General features: G+C 41.4%; 1 protein-coding gene across 5 annotated transcripts in view; it reads left to right on the top strand.

The window, feature by feature from the left end:
* Positions 1–20,002, top strand: part of Gpr155 (G protein-coupled receptor 155) — a 45,180-nt gene extending 25,178 nt beyond the window's left edge. For 3 of the 5 annotated variants that reach the window (XM_028763017.1, XM_028763018.1, XM_028763019.1), the window contains 6 exons: positions 6,408–6,512; positions 9,394–9,530; positions 11,134–11,229; positions 13,382–13,446; positions 14,502–14,639; positions 17,716–20,002. In XM_028763017.1, coding sequence (XP_028618850.1) covers positions 6,408–6,512; positions 9,394–9,530; positions 11,134–11,229; positions 13,382–13,446; positions 14,502–14,639; positions 17,716–18,016 — 842 coding nt within the window. In that variant the 3' untranslated portion in view covers positions 18,017–20,002. Of the gene's footprint in view, positions 1–6,407; positions 6,513–9,393; positions 9,531–11,133; positions 11,230–13,381; positions 13,447–14,501; positions 14,640–14,821; positions 14,840–17,662 lie in introns of those variants that run through there. The other 2 variants (XM_028763020.1, XM_028763021.1) reach the window with 2 other exon arrangements.
* The last annotated feature ends 790 nt before the right edge of the window (positions 20,003–20,792 follow it).

The following is a 20,792-nucleotide window of genomic DNA, read 5'->3' on the forward strand; positions in this document are numbered from 1 at the left end:
TGGATGGATGGATGGATGGATGGATGGATGGATGGATGGATGGATGGCTGATTGGTTGACTGGTTGGCTGGCTGGCTGGTTGAAACAGGGTCTTATTCTGAAACCCAGGCTGGTCTCAAATTGTTGATCATCCTGCTTAAGCCTCCTGAATGCTGGGATTACAGACACAAGCCACCATGCTAGTTTTCAGTGCTGGTGATTGAACCTGGAACCTTGCACACACTCAGGAAATATTCTACCTTGAAGCCATATCCCCAGCTTTGACCTGAGAATTTTAGAAGAAGTAAAAGGGAAGGAACATCCTTCCTATGAAACTAAACAAATTCATTTCCCACTTTAACAATATTTTATTGGGCAAGTGCCATCAATAAAATGAATTTTAAGGAGAAGCCTAACTAAACTTAAGGCTAATCATATAAATTATCCATCCACAAACTATAGCCCACAAGGCAAATCAGACTAACCAACTTATTTTCTGTAGTTTCTCAGCTAAGAATGTTTTGTTTGTTCTTTTTTTTGACATTTTTAAAAGATTAATGTCAACTTAAGAGATTTTGTTTTTATGACTCTTAAAAGTTTTATGAAACTTGAATTTCCCACCTACAATGTTGTGGAACGTTGTCACAAGCATTTGCTTACATGTTGTCTATAGCTGTGTTCAGGCTGGAATGGCAGAGTTGAGTCATTGCTCCAGATCTCGAATGGGGTCTCTACTGGGATGAAAACATGCTCAGGTATTTCATTTTACAGCTATAGTCCACGAGCTAGGGAAGTCAAGCCAGAACTTAAGGCAGAAGCTGATGTAGAAGATCTGGAAGAGTGCTAGTTTCTGTCTTGCTCCTCATAGTTTACTCAGCCCACGCTTTTACAGCACCCAGGACCACCAGCCCAAGGATGGTACCACCAACAGTGAGTTAGGCCTTCCCACATTAATTGTCAGTCAAAAAAATGCACCACAGGCTTACCCATGGGTCAGTCTGGTGGGAGCATTTTCTCCATTGAAGTTCGCTCTTCCAAAATGACTCCAGCTAGTGTCAAGTTAACACAAACTGGCTGGCATGGTCGACCCCTTGTCACCTTGACATACAACCATATCACCGTTAAACCAAAACCTCTTCCTTTATTAGCCATGTCCAAGATCTTATGTTAATAGTAATATCACAATATAAAACATTCCAATTTTTAAAAGCCCCCCACAGTCTTTAATAACGAAAATACTTTAAAAGTTCAGTCTCTTTAAAACTCTCTAAAATAACAAAGTCTCCTAACTATGGGCTTCTGTAAAATTAAAAATAAATTAAATACTTTATTACTCTGAGAGAACCAGGGCACAGTCACATTTAGACCAAAGCAAAACCAAAGTCCAACTATGTCAAACATTTAGGGCTCATGACCTGTGTTCCAAAGGGCTTGCCACAGCACACACAGCTTATCTCCCAGGCTCAGGCCAGCTCCACGCCACAGCTGCTGTCCTTGGTGGCCATCCCATGGTACTGGCATCTCTAAAATGATAGGATCTATACTGTACCTGGGTTTCACTTTTACCAATAACCTCTCCCAACCCCTCGTTAGGGACTCTGACCCTGAAGAGTCATATGGTGCCAAGCCTCAACTTCTATGACCCCCTTCAGTCTTGGGGCTTCTACATCAGCTGAGGCTACACATTCACCAAAGGCCTTACTGGCTTCTCACAGTGCCATCTCAGCTGCTCTCCATGACCCCTTCATGCCTTTAAAAGCAGCACCTGGAAGACTCTTACTCATCACCCAGTTCATTTACCAGTGCCAAGTACAGACTTGGTCACCTCTGGACCACAGCTTCTGTGTGCTGGTCCCAATGAAACACTTATCAGAAGATTTAATCTCAATGATTCTGGACTCTTCTTAATTGCAGATCATTTCTCAGACCCAGTTCAGCCAGCATCAATTGTTCGAGGAAAGCAAAGGTTTCACTCAGTGGTGCTGGCCTCTTATTAATCACAGCTGATGCTTCAGCCCCAGCTGCGCAGAACCACAAATTCTTAATTCAAAATATTAAATGGCCCCAGTAGTCTGAAACTTCTCGTCAGCACCTCGCACACCAGGCCTCCGTCATCTGGAGGTCTCAGCAAATTGTCTGCTCTCCACACGATTTTCTAAGTTCCCACAGAACAGCCCTGAGCTCTGAGTACTGAATGGCCTTTCCATCCCCAAATTCCAAAACCCTTTCACAATCCTGCCCAAAACATGTCAGAATCTGTCGCAGCAGTACCCCATGAACCTGGTACCAATTTCTGTCTTAATTAGGGTTATTATTGCTGTAATGAAATGCCATGACCAAAAATAACTTGGGAAGGAAAGGATTTATTTCATCGTACAGTTTATAGTTCATTATGCCAGGGAAGTCAGGGCAGGAGCTGACACAGAGGCTATGGAAGAACGCTGCTTACTGGCTTGCTCCTCATGGTTTGTTCAGCCTGCTTTCTTACAGCACACAGGACCACCTGCTCAGGGTTATCCCTACCCACAGTGGGTATATCTAGCATTTTATTCATCTGTGTCTTTACTGAGAGACCTTTGAAACATGTCTCTGTTAGAAGCAGAGCAACAGTGAACATCTGTATTCATATACGCTTGAGTATACATCAAGACCATTCTGAAGATGGTATCTGTGAGTCATAGGAAATATAAACCCTCGTGTCAGCCTACTTATGTGAATCCGGTTCCAGATTTCCTTGGCGCATATATATATATATATATATATATATATATATATATATATATATATCTGTATATATATTGCTAGAATCTTCCTTTGAATATATAGGCAGCATTTTTTTAATTTTTTAAAATTTTCTTTTAATTTTATTTATTTATTTATTTATTTATTTTTAGTTTTCAGATACACTGTTCCTGTCTCAGTTTCTCAGGATTTCTAGGCAAACCTCACTGGATTTCCCTCTCGAGCAAAAGAGTCATTTGGAGCAAGTAGTTCTTCTTCCATAGGGCCCTCTATTTCCAGTGTCTGCTAGTGTCTTATAATTCCTTCCTAATGGGAACCCCTGCCTCCCATCATTTCTGGGTCCACTCTAGGTGGTGTGAAATGGCCAAACTAACTTTCCTAGTGAGCTTCGTCCGTATCAGCCTCCTGTGTTGGTACAGGTCGAGACCCTCAAGTCCTCCAGTACCTGATGGTTCCTGCTCAGCCCTGGTTCTTCCTCCTCTCCCTGTGAACACTCATGCTTTTTCCCTGACTGGTGCCTGTGTCATCTCTCTCCTTCCTGCTTTTGCTGCATAGCCCTTAAACCTGGGCTCACTGACAATCTGTGATGATATCATCAGGATTTTATTCTTTCAAGCCTCTTGTCCACATTCCTTTTTTTTTTTAGACCGTGTTCTTTTTAAAGCTGAAGTACAATGACATCTTAACTATAGAGGCTGCTTTCACTAAACCCAGGCTACTTCTGTGATCATGCCCAACCTCCCTCCCATTCTCGTTTTATTTGCACTTTGCATTATACTCTAAACCAGTCCGATTCAGGGTCTAGCTAGAGGACCACTATCTTCACATAGCCTGCATTGTCTTCCTTCATGAATGTTTTAGCTTGGCTGCCAAAGGTTAACATCTCTGGGAAGCACTAAACAAGGTTCGTAAGAGACCCTTGGGAGACTTTGGCATGCGTTGACCTTTCACCTGACTTTTAGAAACAGCAAAGGACTGAACCATAGAGTTTAAGCCCGGTTATTATCATCACCAGCAAGAAAACTAATTTAAACCTATGTTGTAAATAGGACAGCTATCTGTTATGCCCATAGGGAACTTGCAGAATTTATGCTTTCATCTCTTTATTTCCTAATTTTATTATTTTGTTTGTTTGTTTGTTTTATTTCATTTTGTGGTACTGAAGTTGAACCCAGGGCCTCATGCTGGGGAAGTGCTCCCCCTCCCCCACCCCCCGAGCCTTATCCACAGCTTCTTCTCTTGGTCTTGCCTCCCTGTTTTATAACTACTCTTGTTTATTTGGCCCATAGCCTATAAATACCACTTCTGACTTGTCATTATCACTTCTGTTCCTAGTGAGATATCAGGCTTACTGTACATACTTAGAAATGTTATTTTCCTGTGGAAATACAGAAGAGTGGGTGTGTAGGTACCCCAGGATTCTCTGATGCCATCATGACAGCTGCTTCAGTGAAATCCTCGCTTATTTGCCTGTTCACCTGTCTTCCTTAGGGTGTTAAAGTCTGTCTGAGAATGTGCCTTCCCTAAATCCTGCTTTCTTCTGGTTTATTAGAAGTGCAGGCACAAAACACCTCAGATGTCCATCCTGACTTTAATTTGGTTCTTCAACAGAATTTTTCTATCTCAGTCCCTTGTTACATATTTGCTAGAGTCCTATGACCTTTGCATTATAAACAGTGTAAAATTAGGATCACATTGTAGCCAGACTTTGCTACTCTGTGGGTTCTTCTTTTTCCCATCCTTTACTCCCTGGTTTTACTCCTATCACCAAATAGGAGAGAAAGGAGGATAGAGCTGGGAGAGAGAGAGAGAGAGAGAGAGAGAGAGAGAGAGAGAGAGAGAGAGCGCAACCAACACCTCTGAACAACCAACAACCCAGGCTATCAGGCCTTAGCAATTATCTACCTCTGAAAAGCTCCTAGAATTCCAACCGACACACAGTCATCAACACTATCTGCAGCTGTCAAAAACCATGCCTTTGCTAGAGCACGAGACAAATCACTGTCAGCTGCCTTGAAGCAGCCCCATATCCCCACACCTGAGATTAAAACGAAGACATATTCTTACAATAGTTCTGTGATTTTTTTTTTTAAAGAAACCAAAATTCCAGAATTCTCACGACAGCCGGCTCAGTGTTTAAGAACACTTGCTGCTCTTGCAGTGAGCCTGGGTTCTGTAACTCCAGGCCCAGAGGATCAGATACCTTCTTCTGGTCTCCTTGGGCATCAGGTACACACACATACATGTAGGCAAAACACTCGTGCACATGAAACAGAAATGTATAAATCTTGAAAATAAATAAAATATCATTTGTTTAATAAAATATATTTGGCTAATAAGGAGACAGCCGATGGGCTACTGATAAGCCCTTATAGTTGAAGGAAGAAACTGCAAAACAGCTTTTTTTTTTTTTTACAGAGGCCATATTGCTTACTTATGTATACATGTGTGTGCGTGCTCATTTCCTATAGATATGCCATTGTAATATACTGGCCTCACGTGTTTTCTTAATTTTTATATCTTTTAGTGTAATTTTATTATTTAAACTTTCATGTTTCTGAAGAACTAGGCTAGATATTTTATTTTCTCTTCTGTTATTCTGTGATTCTCTTTCTAACCTTGAGGTGGCATTATTATCTTAATTAAAAAGACATTTGTAATGGTCTATACATAATAAGTTTTATACATTGAAATCCCTTTGTTTTTAAAAATATCACAGAAGAACTTAGGTACATTATCAATGAGAGGTTAAACCTAACTATTAGTCATTTTTCTAACATGTACATTTTAATAATTTTATCACCAAAATTATTACTCTATTAATTTGCAATCTATGTCAGGAAACACTATGAGTATATAACTGTAAAAAAAAAATTTAAAGGGCACTCTGTGCAGTTATCTGAGGAAATAAATATATAAAATAAATCTCTAAACAGACAAATACATAAATATAATAAATAAATAAAAACAAAGGAAAACTACAGCCGTGCAGCGTGTGTCTTATGGTGACTCATGAAGAACAGCCTGCCTGTGAACCAGCCAGAGCTCCAGCCCTGTGTACTTGAAAAAAGGAGACAGAACTGTTAGAATCGCATCTGCCAGACTCGTAAGATGCAGGCGCTTGAAGGAGGTGACTGCTGAGATGAACCCAGGAGAGGATTTTATCAACAGTGTCCAGATGCAGCTTCCAGAGGACTGTAAAGAACTGTCCAGAAAGATGGGGATGCCTTTCATCCCATTACTGGGCCAGGCAGATGGAGAATCCGAGTCACAGGTGGCTTTCATTTAGAACAACATTGGTTTGACTTTTCCACCGGTAATCAGCAGAGCCGTGGTGTTTATGACAGTGATGAATGAGAGTCTTGTGTTTTAGGAAATGGTTTTGAATTCTCGGTTTTCAAAGCATAGTGGAGAGGAAGCAGCGTTGATAAAAAAAAAAAAAAGAAAACAAAAAACAAAACAAAACAAACCTTTCTCCCTGTCTCATACAGCGAGGGGACTACGTAAGGGAGCTGAGCATTTGCCTGACACTGTTGAATTGCTCACTGCTCCCCGGGATGCGTGCCCATAAAGAAGATGTTTCCACGGAGACAGCAGGAGTGCCTTGGCCTTGACTTGGTGCCGTTGAACTTGTGCGTTTCTGCTGTGGGTGCACTCTCCCTTCACATTCTATTTTATCTTTCTAGGTTGCTGTGCTTGCTCCTTGGGGAATGGTGAATTACGCTGTCCATCAATAGAGCCAATAACGAACTCAAGTGCTAGTGGGCCAATGCCTTCTTCCTTTGAGAAAAGTAAGTGCCCCGGGACTATGAGGATGCACTTAAGGGTGGAAAGAAAGGACCGTCTTTACGTGTGAAAAGAATACTACCCAGGCTTTCTACTGTAGTGCATGGCTTGAGAATATGTTTCCAGTAAGATGGGGAAAGTTATGATAAAATCATAATCAAGAGACAATACTTATTTAAAAAATAAAATTCTTAGACATAGTATTATAATAGACAGATACATACACACTTCCACATAATTTAACTCACATGCCTGAGGATATAGCTTCATGTTAAGTACTTGCCCAACAAGCATGAAACCCTAGGTTCAAACCCTAGGACCTTCAAGACAAAAACAAAGATTAATTGAAGTGACAAATCCTGGAAGTTTTACCGAAACTTGTTGAACTGCCCCTTAGTTTTATTCTCTAAGACCAGGACTAATTAATTAGCTCAGGTCTTTCATAAAGTTCAAGAGGTAATAATAGTACATTTGTTTCATGTCAAAAATGGGACGTAATAGGGTATTTAGGGCTCATGTGGATTTATCACAGATAAAACTTTATTAATTTAATCTTTAAAATTATATGTAAACTCCCTCACCCAAGTTCCCTCTCTCCATCCACTTCTGATGTCTATTTTATTTCCCTTTCTGAGTTAGATTCCAGCATCCTTCCTTCAGCCTCCATGTTACTTACCTTCTTTGAGTCTGTGGGTCCTAGCATGATTATCCTGTACTTTATAGCTAATATCCATTTATAAGTGAGGACATACCATGCATGTCCTTTTGTGTCTGAGCTACCACACTCGGGGTATTTTCTAGTTCCATCCATTTGCCTGCAAATTTCACGATGTCTTTGTTTTTAATAGCCAAGTAGTATATTCCATTGTGTAAATCTACCACATTTTCTTTATCCATTCTTTAGTTGAGGGATATCTAGGTTGTTTCCAGTTTCTGACAATTACAGATAAAACTGCTATGAACATAGTTGAGCAAGTGTCCTTGTGGTATGGTGTAGCATTTTTGGGGTATATGCCCAGGAGTAGTATAGCTGGTTCTTGAGGTAGAATTATTCCCAATTTTCTGAGAAAGCACCAGATTGATTTCCGAAGTACAAGTTTGCACTCCTACCACAAATGAAGGAGAATGTTCCTCTTTCTCCACATCCTTGTCAGCATGTGCTGTCACTTGAGGTTTTGATCTTAGCAATTCTGACAGGGGAGTTTAAGATGGAGTCTCAGAGTCATTTTGATTTGCATTTCCCTGATGACTAAGGATGTTGAATATTTCTTTAACTGTTTCTCAGCCTTTAGAGATTCCTCTGTTGAGAATTCTCTGTTTAGCTCTGTACCTTATTTTTTAATTGGGTTATTTGGTTTGTTAGTGTCTAATTTCTTGAGTTCTTTATATATTTTGGATATTAGCCATCTGTTGGATGTAGAGTTGGTAAAGATCTTTTCCCAGTACATAGGCTGCCATTTTGTCCTATTGCTGGTATCTTTTGCCTTACAGAAGCTTTTCAGTTTCATGAGGTCCCATTTATTAATTGTTGATCTTAGTGCCTGAACTGTTGGTATTCTCTTCAGGAAGATGTGTCCTATACCAATGCGTTCAAGACTGTTCCTCACTTTCTCTTCTATTAGATTTAGTGTATCCAGTTTTATGGGGCTCAGATGTGAAGAAAGTGTCCGGGCTGTGAGGACTGGGAGAAAGAACAAAAATTGGTGTGGTTTGGGTGGGGGGTATCTCTGGGACAAGCCAGAGAGACCTGGGATGAGAGAGGTGCCTTGGAGGCCGTGGGAGTAACCCTAGCGGAGACTCCTTGCAGCAAGGAATATGGAGCCTGAACTGGCCAACTCCTGTAGCCAGGTGGGGCTTGCAGTGGAGGGAGGGGACCACCAACCTACCCACAAAGATTTTGACCCAGAATTTGTCCTGCCTGCAAGATGTGCAGGGATAAAAATGGAGCAGAGATCGAGAGAACAGCCAACCAATGACTGCTGTAACTTGAGACCCATCTCTTGTGAGAGAGCCAACCCCTGTCACTATTAATGATACTCTGCTATGCTTGCAGACAGGGACCTAGTGTAACTGTCTTCTGAGAGGAAGCTAGCAGCTGATGGAAACAGATGCAGAGACCCACAGCCCAACGATAGGCAGAGCTTGAGGAATCTAGTGAAAGAGTTTGGGGAAGGATTGAGGGAGCTGGAGGGGTCAGGAACACCACAAGAAAACCTACAGAGTCAGCTAACGTGATCCCATGGGGCTCACAGAGACTGAACCACCAACCAAAGAGCATGCATGGGCGGGCCCTAGATCCCCTGCACATATGTAGCAGATGTGCAGCTTGGTCTTCATGTGGGTCCCTTAACAATTGGAGCAGGGTCTGCCTCTGACTCTGTTGCCTGACTGTATATTCCCCTCCCCAGCTAGGCTGCCTTGTCTGGCCTCAGTGGGAGAGGATGTGCTTAGTCCTGCTGTGACTTGATGAGCCAGGGTGGGTTGGCACCCATGGGACCAACCTTCTCTGAGTGGAAGGAAAAGGGGGAGGGGGCATGAGGGTAGGACTGGGAGGATAGGTGGGAGGGGCACTGTAATCAGGGTATTAAGTGAATAAATAATATAAAGCAAAATAAATAAATAGATTATTTATATAAATTATATATAAACTATATAGAGTGTTCTAAATTATGTATCATAATGATATAACATAAGTTTTGTAGACAAAGACCTTTGTTAAGTATATAGAAGGAACTCCGGCATTCTGCTTGTTCATAGTAGACTCTTCAACAAAACATGATAGCATTCCCCAGGCTCACTGACAGTTAAACCTGATTCTTAGCTGAGTAGGCTTCTGTGCTGTTTCTCTTGGGTTTGATCCTTACAGCTGTGCTCACTGTTTTGTAGCCGACCACTGTGTGAGCCGCTGTGACTCCCAGAGCTGCATCCTCGCCCAGGAAGAGGAGCAGTACCTGCAGAGTGGAGACCCACAGCTGACCCGGCACGTCCTGCTGTGCTTGCTGCTCATCATCGGCCTGTTTGCCGTAAGTGCTCCTTCTGCTTCTATTTGGGGCCGTCTCTTTAAGATTTGGCTTCTCTCGGAGAAACGTCATTGCTATTTTGCAGGAGTATGTTGCTAGGTCATCTGATTTTTAGCATTTAACTTAATGTTTGAGGCACAGGATGGGGACAGGGGATCCTCCGTTGCCCAAGCGCTCCAGCAGTCTGTTCCCCTCACATCACTTACTCGGTCTGTGCTACTGAACTTAGAATTTGTGAAAACAAAATATTTCCGTGATAGATGCAGGACTTATACACCTGACAGTAGACAAAAATAGCTGAATCATCTCCCGAAATATATTTTTCAAATAAACTTTTAAAAGTAAAATTTTTGTGGGGCTAGAGAGGTGGCTCAGCAGTTAAGAACACTTGCTGCCCTTGGCAGAGCACAGACATTTGATTGTCAGCATCTACAACCCAGTTCTAGGGGATCTGATGCCCTCTGCTGGCCCCTGTGTGCAACAGGCAAACACATGGTAAACATACATGCACACGGGAAAACACTTGTACACATAGATTGAACCCAGGGCATCATGCATGTTAAGCAGAAGCTGAACTACTCACCTCTAACCTCAATCCTGCCTACTAATTTTTTTAGCACACTCTACATGCTATAATGGTACATTCAGGCTTCTGTGTTGCTTTCTTTTACCGACATTAAACAAAGTCACTTGACTGAAGTCTCTGGAGCCATTGTTTGAGCATATTTCCCAATAACCACAGAGAAGCAACATAATTTATTCAAGTGCTTCTTTATTTTTAATTGTTCATAATTTTTTCAAAGTGCTCTAATAAATACCTCCAGACATTGTATTTTCGATCGGTAGGGTCTCAAAATTGAGAGACCTTGGTCAGCGTCTGTATTTCTATAACACAGGTGTATTCTGTTTCTTTCCCAAAGGGTTAATACATATATTTATAGAGTCCCCGTGCCAGCATCAAATACTGAAAGATTTTTAATTTTATAACAACTTATAAGTACAGTAGTTTATTTTATTATGTACATTTCTTTAATCATAGAAGGGTTTTTATTTGCTATCCTCATTTGTGAATTATCAGTTGTCATACATAATTCCTTAAGATGGTTCAAGTGTGACTTCTCTAGAGACGGGAGATGGGCCAGAAGCCTCTGTAACCTTTACAGCCTTTACACTCGGAAGCTCCCTACACAGCAGGATACTAGCCAGCACCCCTTAACAGCCCTCTAAGAACAAAAGTCACAGAACAAGAAATGCTGCCAAGAGCTGCTGCTTAGTGATGTCATTGTTTTCACTGTGTCAGACTAATTCTAAAATCCGTCCTGTGTAGGCTAGTCGGCAGTCCTGATGTATTATGTAAGCTTCTGTATTATAGCGCACGTCTTCTCGCTTCAAATCTGATCAGAATAGATGCTGTTTGAATGGCATCTGTCAAGAGGAGAGGTTGAAACCTCTTGTTTGAAAGACAAAGCTTCTACATTCTCTTGATGTTTTTCCCCTTTAGTCTTTCCCCCCTAATTATTAGCTAGCTAAGTTATACTGTGCTCTGGATGGAGGGAGACGGTTCCCATGCTTAATTCTCAAGTGCTTTTTCTGTTCCTCTTCACAGAATCTCTCTAGCTGTCTGTGGTGGCTGTTCAACCACGAGACGGGACGACTCTATGTTGAATTACAGTTTTTCTGTGCTGTGTTTAACTTTGGCCAGGTATTTATTTACAGAGAACTGAGTGGGCTCTGGTTTCTTGGGTGAGTTGATTGGGGGGGGGTGGGATGGGGGTGCAGACGTTGTTTTCTTTTAAATCAAAAGGGTTTAGTTTGTCTGTCAGCTGCTGACGCACATGACAGCTGACAGCTGCTGCCTGTCTCCCATAGAGATGAATTATTATATTGGTTAAAGTCATCAGAATGTTCACTGAGTGTTTCAACCAGAAATTCCAAATACTTTATTTTGCTTTGGTGTTGAGATGAAGAATGATAATTTAAGTAGGAGCAAGATGTCCTCAAATTCTTCCTAAACTTCTTACGATCTTAATAACTCACTTTGGGAAATAAGTTGCTTCTTGAGCCTTTAGTCTGGCCACTGACAATACTGAACATTGAATGTTTTTTGAATGACAGGAACTTAAATCAGTATTTTAAAAATCATCTGCTAAAACAAGTTTTAGCAGAGAGGGGAGTAGCTTTTCCTTGTCAGACCATCAGGTACCAACTATTTGTTAAGAATTTTACATTCATTATCTCATGTCAACACCAAAATACCTACAAAATAGATATGACCATTTCTCCTGGCATGTTTCTAATTAAAATTGACATTTAATGCCTAGCATTCAGAAGGCTCTAGGTTAATCCCGAGCACTGGGACAAAAAAAGGAGCTATTTAAAGAAAAATAACATTTTAATACTGGGAAATATTTTATGTGCAAAGTTTAAGTTTTATCTTTTCATCAGCCCACTTTTTTTTTTTTTTTAAGGTTCTGGGGATTGAATTTTCACCTGGAGCTTTGTACATACTAGGCGAGGGCTCTACACTGAACCATATCCCTAACTCAAGCCTATACTGTTTGATTAGAGAACATTCATTCATAAACTGAATAGTTACTTGAAAAATACTGTGTTGGAAATCACTGCCTATTAAATTTGAAATATTTGGCCACATTTGCCGTAGTTAAACCTTGTCAGTTTATGCTCCCTCATGCTTTTGTCTTCCACTGACCACTCAACGTATTTCCTGTTTATTTTGACATGGTTATTGGAAGAAAATTAACAAAGTATAAAGAAACATTATGTAATCAGTTTACTACAAACATGGCACCCCAGAGCCACTTGATATCAGTCTCACTGTGTGATACTATTTAAGATCTGACATTACCAACTATAGAATGCTAGACTGAAGATTCACAGTACTCTCCCCACCCCCCACCCCTTAGCATTTTGCATTCAGAAAGCCCACTCCAGGCTGAGCCAAGCTAGGATTGGAGCTAAGCGAGCTTCAGTCCATAGGGCTCTGTCAAGAACAGAACAGAAGGGCAAGAATGTTGCCCTTCAAACGCTGCCTACACAGCTTATGCCTTTTGAAAGGCATGAGAAGACACAGCTCTCTTTCCAGTCTATTCTCCTTGTAAGGACTTGGTGTAGTGAGGTATTCCCTTCTGACAGTTTGTAGTTTAAGGGTAAAGACAATCAAGTCCTTCTTGTGTTTGGGGAAGGTAGGGTATGTATGCATACATACATAGGGTATGAGTACAGTTGCCTGTGGAGGCCAGAAGGAGGTGCCAAATCTCCTGGAACTGGAGCTACATGCAGTTTTGAGCCACTCAGCATGGGGGCAGGGAACTGAAGAGTGACCTGCACTCTTAACCGCTGGCCCTGCCTGCTGGCCTCATGGAGCAGTGCCCGAAGGACCATGCTTACAAGGCATAAGTCCTTGGTGAACCTTTCATATCTACAACATAACACTAAGTGTATTACAATTAGATATTTCAATCCTTGTTAATTATATTTATGAAGTATCAAGAGAAAAATAATAAGTACATAGGCACAGTGAGAGGGATTTTCTTTTCAGAAAGGGGGAAACAGAAGCATGTAGGCTTTAACAGGCTCCATTTTTCTTCAATGAGCTGTCATGCAGATGTGGTTCCAGCACTGGCTTTCCTCACCATCCTAATTAGTAGGAAGAGACAGCAAGCAGGGTGTCATGTGTGCCCACAGACATTGAGCCTGCGTCTGCTCTGGATGCTGAATTTCAGATGTTGCTCTGATCACTATTGGCTGCTTCCTCACTTGCCAAGCATCTTAATTTCTGTCTTAAGGTTTTACTGTTGAATTCAGACCAAATAACTACTGTTTTCTCCCCCTAGGGATTCATTTCCTTTGGAATCTTTGGGTTGGACAAACATTTAATCATCCTACCTTTCAAAAGAAGGTAAATTCAGTTTCGAAATAAGCCTGCGTACCTAAAGGTGATGACAAGGTCATTCTATTAAAATATTGATACCTCTGTACTTCTCTATCTGGTAGGAGACCACTAATACCACACAAAGGTTATCTGTGAAATCATGTATTTGTTGCAAATAATTGCAGAGAACGTATTGGAAGAAGTATTATAAATCCAGCAATGTAATTTGCATTTTAACAAGAGTTGACAGGCACAGACTTCTACCCATGCTATTAACTGCATACAGTGAAATGAAACTTGCAAATGGAAGTAGTCGTGGTGTCTTCCCCCACTGAAGTCTACACCTGATCAATCGTTTCTCTCCCTTTGACAAAGGCTTTCTCTTCCTATCAGACTGAGAGTTTGCAGAAAATTTCAGGATTCTCTCAACTTCGGAGGTTCTGTTGGCTTCCTGTAATGTTTTTTTTAATTAAAATCAATGTTTCTTTATGAAAAATAACAAAGTAAAAGTTTCAACATAGGGAAGAGAGGCAGGGAGAGTGGTTTCTGTTTGCTCTCGAGGCAAAATGCACAGACACTGGAAGTGCTGGTGGGCTCCTTCCCTTTTTTCTCCATGGTCACCACCATTATTCTCATTAAGCTGCCTTTGCTAAGGGTCATGATCATTCCCAAAAGGAAAGTGTAATGGGAAAGCCCTTCAGCTCAGTCTCCAGTTTCACAACGAGGGCCAAGTTGACTGTCAACAGTTGTATTGGCTGGATGGACAGAACGGTCAGGTCCTGACATTTGTTTCTGTGGGACTAATATTGGAAATAGTGAAATAAAATCCCTAAGTTAGCTTGGTTGGTTTAGTTTCAGTTTTACTTTCTGAGGCAGTCTGAGACATCCTGCCTAGTTTCTAAGTTATGTCTGTGCTTAGAACCTGCCAGGGCCCTGCGGGTTCAGAGATCAATGAATTCCCAGTGTTGGTGACAGAGCTCTGGAGACAGGGTTTGGATCAGCCATCTGCTGAGGCAGACAGGATCTTTGCACACTCGTTTTCACCCCTTAAAAAAATGGCCTGCTTAAATTTTGGATTTCAGGCTTGAATTCCTGTGGAACAATAAAGAAGCAGCAGAAGACAGAGAATCCCCGGTTTCTGAGGAAATAAAAATGACCTGTCAACAGTTCGTACATTATCACCGTGAGCTATGTATCCGAAACATCGTCAGAGAAAGAAGGTAAAGTCAGTACAGGGTTCAGAGATGTAGATTCCAGATTATGAACATTAGGTTTTAATGAGCCAATAGTTGATTCTTGCACTTACTGTTGGGCAGTTTCTGATCTCTCTATAAAATGTGATCTGCAGAAATATGGTAGGAGATTTACATTCTCTACATGTTGGCCTTAACATGTCCCACAGAGCACTGGCAAACACCAGCTCTAGAAGAGATTTCATATTCTCATCCCCTAGTGCTATGCTGTTCCTTGTTACTAATGACGCTGTCAAGAGAATGAAATGAAATTTCTGCCTCTTAATTAATTCTATGATTTTTATTTCACCTCAAGTCCTAGTCATTATTTTTTGACATTATATTTATTCTTCTAATCCCCAAGGTACAGAATATGCTGCAGCAGGAAATGATGAACTATGAATAATCAAATATTACTGTGTTGATAGCTTTAGTTGTTAGGAGAGAGGAAATAAAACTAAGAAAATATGAAGAACCTAACACTTTTATGTGTATTTATAAAAATTTGGAGATTAGTATTCAAGTCGGTTCATTTTTAAGCATCGTACCACTGTGCTCAACATGCCATTACCGTCCCAAGAACATAGCCTGGCGGAGAAAGGGGGAGGGGCTAACTGAGTGTCAATATCCTGAGCTGGTGCTTCTTGACTATGTGAACCTTGGCAAGTTCAATTTCAAAATCTCAGATTTCGTTTTCCTTGAAAAATTCTACCTCGGGGGGGTGGAGAGATGGCTCCGCTACTGAAAGCACTTGTTCTTACAGAGACCCAGCTTCTGAGTTCCCAGCACTCACAGGGAGGCTCACAACGGTCTGTAACTCCAGTTTCAGGGGATCTGACTCCCTCTTCCAGCCCCCTGGGCACCAGGCATACACATGGTGCACATACATACATACATACATACACACACACATACATGCACATACATATATACACACATACATACACACATACATGCATACATGGCAGGCACAATACTCATGCACATAAAATAATAAGTAAACCTTAAAGAAGACTCTTACTCTGGATCCTTCAGTGTCTGAGGAGCCTTGCCCAATGGCTGACAATGAGTGATAAACTCTGGAGAAAAGCCACTTTTCTACCTTGGAAGGCTGAGCACAATTTTAGGATACAGTCTGTGGATAGATCTTTAAATTTTTTTAGAAAAAAAAAATTCACATTATCTGTCAGGGTATTGTGCTTGCCAACTGTCAGGAAGCAGAACTCTCAGCATTTGCTGAGCTACCAGGTCCCAGATGGCTGGATGGGCCCCAGCTGGTATAAAGCAGCTCGCCCCTGCTCCTGCCCAGGATCTGCAGCCTGCACTGTCACACTCACTGACACTCTGTACTATTCTATAGGCTCTTGTGAGAGCTGCCGGCTCACGGCAATCAAGGGCCAGATATCTTCAGTCAGTGCCTGGGCAAGAGATACTGCCTCCATGTTGAAAACGCCCAGACACGGCACAGACTCTGTCATGGATATTTCATGTATTTGAAAAGATTTCTACATCATTAACTTCTCTCTGATTCGTATATGTGGAACCTTGTATTTGTGGTAAAAAAAAAAATGCTTTAGATTTTTCCACACCTATTTGTCACCTCATCTTGTTCCTCACCCTCTGTTTCCTGTTGTCAGGCACTTCAGATTTCACGGCTTGATTGACGCCTGTGGAGATTCTTGTTGTCTAGTGCACATTTGTATGAAAATGTTCATGATTCATGTCATTGGCTTTTTGTTTTGCATATCTTTCTCTTCTGTATCTGCTCATACTTATGGCAATCCAGATTTGCATTAGGTAGACAAATATTAAACAATCGGGAAGCTTTAAACAAAAATCAAGGCACACTGCTTAAAGCAGATTGGTTTCTGTTATTAGTGTTCGTGCGTGTGGAGGTCGGAAGAGTGGGTCAGATTCCCCTGGAGCCGGAGTCACAGGCAGTTCTGAGCTGCATGGTAAAGATGCTGAGGACTGAACTGGGGTCCTCTGGAAGAACAATGAGCACCCCTAACCGCTGAGCCATCTCTCTAGTCCCAAGTCGTACTTTTAGAATCTTGGGTTTGCTGTAGGACCGACCTCACTTGTTTGCTCCCTGATTCCTAATGAAGCAAGTGACTGTACTGGCTGCTGAGGGAAAGAGACTATTTGTGGGTACTGTAAGCTGAAAACAAAGCTTAATTTTGTTTTAATGTAATAAACTAGGTTAATAAAAGTAGTTCTTTTTTTTTCCTTTGAGATAGAGTCTCATTATGTAACCTATGCTCAAACCTGATTCTGCTGCCTCAGCCTCTCAAGCGCTGGGATTATAGCCCCCCCCCCATCCCTCTAATAGTCATTTATATAACAGCTCTCTGTAACACAGATACAAGGCCTTATGGGGAGCTGCGGAGATTGCTCAGTAAAGTGAGAAAGCACAAGAACTTGACTTGGGTCTATAAAATCCATGTGAACCTGGACTAGTGGCCCAGGCCTGTCACCCCAGGCCTGGTGGAGAGAAAGCCTAGCCAGAAAGACAGCAACACTGACATCAGGTCTCCACACATGTGTGCACACATTATGTGCATATGGATACACACACACACACACACACACGAGAGAGAGAGAGAGAGAGAGAGAGAGAGAGAGAGAGAGAGAGGCGCCATGCTACTATTAAAAGATACTTCTGGGGTGTGTGTAAAGAAATGGCTCAGCAGTAAGAACACTGGCTCAGTAGTTAAGAGCACTGGCTGCTCTTCCAGAGGATCTGGGTTTGATTTCCAACATACACGCATGTGCTCCCCTCCTGGAAGAATATTTCTCAGGCAGTATGCTTACCTATGTCACTTTTAAAAGTGTTCGTTTTCCCAAGCACTACTAGCATATTTTATTTTCTCCAGAGGGTCTTTCTAGGATCAGACAAGCCAACAGATCCTTCATGTTTAGAACAGCTCCGTCTCTGTCACCCTCTTAACTATCACACTGTCATTCCTCATTTCCTTTTTATTTTTCTTTGCTCATTTTTCATCATGCAGTGCTGATACCAGAATTACAGAGCATATGGCTGAATCCTTCCTTTGACATACAGGTGTGGTGCAAAGACTTCTGCCGGGACCTTCTGTGGCTGTGACCTGGTGAACTGGCTAATCGAAGTCGGCCTTGCTTCTGACCGTGGTGAAGCTGTGATCTACGGAGACAGACTGGTGCAAGGAGGAGTCATCCAGCACATCACCAATGAGTATGAGTTTCGGGACGAGTATCTGTTTTACAGATTTCTTCAAAAGAGTCCTGAACACAGTCCTCCTGCCGGTACTGTAAGCGACTCTCAACAGGAAAGCTATAAAGAAATTGGTCACTCATCTCTGCCCTCACTCTCCCCTAAGACTTAACTTACAGAGAGAACCCACAGGAATCGTACCCTCTAGCCTCGTATCTGATCCTTTTAGCTGGGGGACCTTGGGCAGTTCATCTCCTTTGTAAAATGCAAAGGCATTCGTACCCTGTTCTGACACGCTATAACTTTATGTGTATAGAAAGTACATAAGAAACTGACAAGAGGAACCATGAAGTTAAAAGTTATGATAATGAATATAATAGTTGCTATAGATACCTCTATTGTCCCAATAGTTTAAAATCGTTTCTTTCTGAAACTTTGTTATAATTACAAAGTCAGCATCCAACTGGCTGTAATTTTAAATTGCCAAATTTGGCAAGTTTGCTGCCCTCAAAACAAACCTTAAGACTACTTTACGTTTATCAATAATGCTTCCCTCAACAGATTTCTATCCATTCTAGTAAAAGGTTTTATTTTCCCTCCCACTTCTTTGACAAATTCTGCCCATTCAAAATTACAACCACTGTTTTGTTTTTGAGACAAGGACTCATGTAGCCCAGGCTGGCTTCAAATTCCCTATGTAGCCAAGAATGGCTTTTAACTCCTGATCTTCCTGCCTCTGCCTCCTGAGTTCTGGGCTTATTGGTATGTGCCAACATGCCTGGCTAACCCCAGTATTTTTTTAAAGTAATTTTAAAATTTATTTTTGATAAAACACCAATTTAAAGGTTTGTCTTTTTGTGTCTTCTATCTAAACTACTAACGTGTACCAATAAGAAGAGAATAAGGACATTAATATTATTATCTCTGTAATATTTCAAGGTAAAAAATTTAAGTAATTTGAACATATTCATTTAAATGTCATATAAGAAATAATGCCATGAGCTGTAGTACCATTTCTGGTAGTTTCAAAGTATACTGTAGAAGAAAAATATACTTTATTCCCTGCACTGAGAAAGTATATAGTCAGGAACTTAAAATTCTAAACCTAGCATCCTACCTTTAGAATTTAGTCTTTTTTGTGTCCATGTCTAAAAAGTTTATAAGTTTAAAAATTAGCAAATGCTGCTTAGTCCATCAAGAGTTTAAAACAGAATGACTTGAACACAGATAGCTCCTAAACAACAGGAAGGCTTTCTTCCAGGTCCAGGGCTGGTCGTGTAAGAGGAGGCAGCCAAGCAATAAGCCCCTGTTGAGGCCCCATCTCAGGTCCACCAATGGAGCCGCCTGTGGTGGGACAGAAGGCTCTGGAAGAGCACACCGCATTTTGACACTTCTTCTCTCCTGAGCTACACTTCTCCAGGTCCCCTCACTGGGGTTGGGTTTTGAGGAGACGCGTCCAGCCTGTAACAGTCTCGGGTAAAGCTTCCCTCTCAGTTAATTTGCACATCTTTTGAACAACTACTTCATTATTAGGTATCGGTGATGGTTTAACTTATTTTAAATGTTACTTATCTTACTTTACTGTTTCATATATAAAAGCCATTTAGGAAATTATTTATGAGGTTAGTGCCCTGGCCCTTTTAATGTAGCAAATACATATTAAAAGGAAACCTTGCATGGAAGCCTAGTGTATATAAAAAGAAATGATGTTTATTTTATGTTATGATCATGGAATTGGGATGTTTTAGGCAGAACTATATCGCCATAAAACTTAGGGGAAAAAGGAGACACGGCTCCACTGTACTCCTAATGCCCAGGAGTATGCGTAAGCACCCTCCTTAGCAGCCTTGAGTGACAAGACAGAATTCACATGCACGTGGACAACTCAAACTCAAGTGAGGGAATTTGTTTTGTTTATGAATAACCATATTAAGTATGCTCTTTCATTTGCACAAATGGAATCTGAAACATCATTGTCCTTGGGAGATCCTAAAAGAAAACCAGAGATCAATCAGAGTGACTTGCAGTTTTAGATGATAAAGGCTTTTAAGCCATGTTTTTAGGATTAAGGATAAGCTAATTTTATTAAATGGAAATATTTGTATGTTACTTTCTCACTGACAGCACGTTTCTCAATAAAATACTATTTTAACTTTCATCGTCTACATCTTTGCCTTGAATGATCCAAATAATGCTGACGGTACCACACAAGTCTTGTCTGTGAATTCTCTGTCTGTGAATTCTCATTTCTTATCTCATATGTTCCATCCTGACTGCATTTCCATTCCCTCTCCCTCCCCCAGCCACCCCTCCCCTCTTCCCAAGATCTACACCCTCTCTGGTTCTCCTCAGAAAAGAGCAGGCCTCCCAGGGACATCAACCAAATGGGGCATAACAAGCTACGATGAGACCAGACACACACCATCACATCGAGGCTGGACAAGCAATCCAGTAGAAGGAAAGGAGTCCCACTGAAGTGGAAAGCTCTGTTTCTTAGGAAACTCAGTTGTGTCGCATGATGTTTGTCTGGAAGCTGTCTTGTGAGAGGATGTTTTGCAGAAACAGACATGTTAAGAGGGCACGTGATGTTTGGAAAAGAGTATATGTAGAATCCCACAGTGAAAGGATACACTTGCATCTTGTTGCCAGTCTTCGATGACTGTGCAAAATTTCGCCTGTTTTCTCTGGTCTTTGCTGGTCTTCACTTCATAGAGAGAAACGCACCAAAGAACTTCTCATGGTATTCCGACTGATTCTTGCCACTTCCACTGACTCTTGCCAATTTGGTGGGGCCTTGAGGTTTCTGCTGGAGAGAGGTGCTGCTACCGATTACTGTTTGGTGTTTGCTACTGGACTGGACTGCTGATATCCTGACAACAAAGATTGGAGTCACTCCAAAGGACTACATCTAAACAGTCCACAACTCTCTTTTCCTCCTAACCTTCTCC

Source organism: Grammomys surdaster, unplaced genomic scaffold (assembly GCF_004785775.1).
Source record: "Grammomys surdaster isolate TR1022 unplaced genomic scaffold, NIH_TR_1.0 136, whole genome shotgun sequence".
NCBI classification, from domain to species: Eukaryota; Metazoa; Chordata; class Mammalia; order Rodentia; family Muridae; genus Grammomys; species Grammomys surdaster.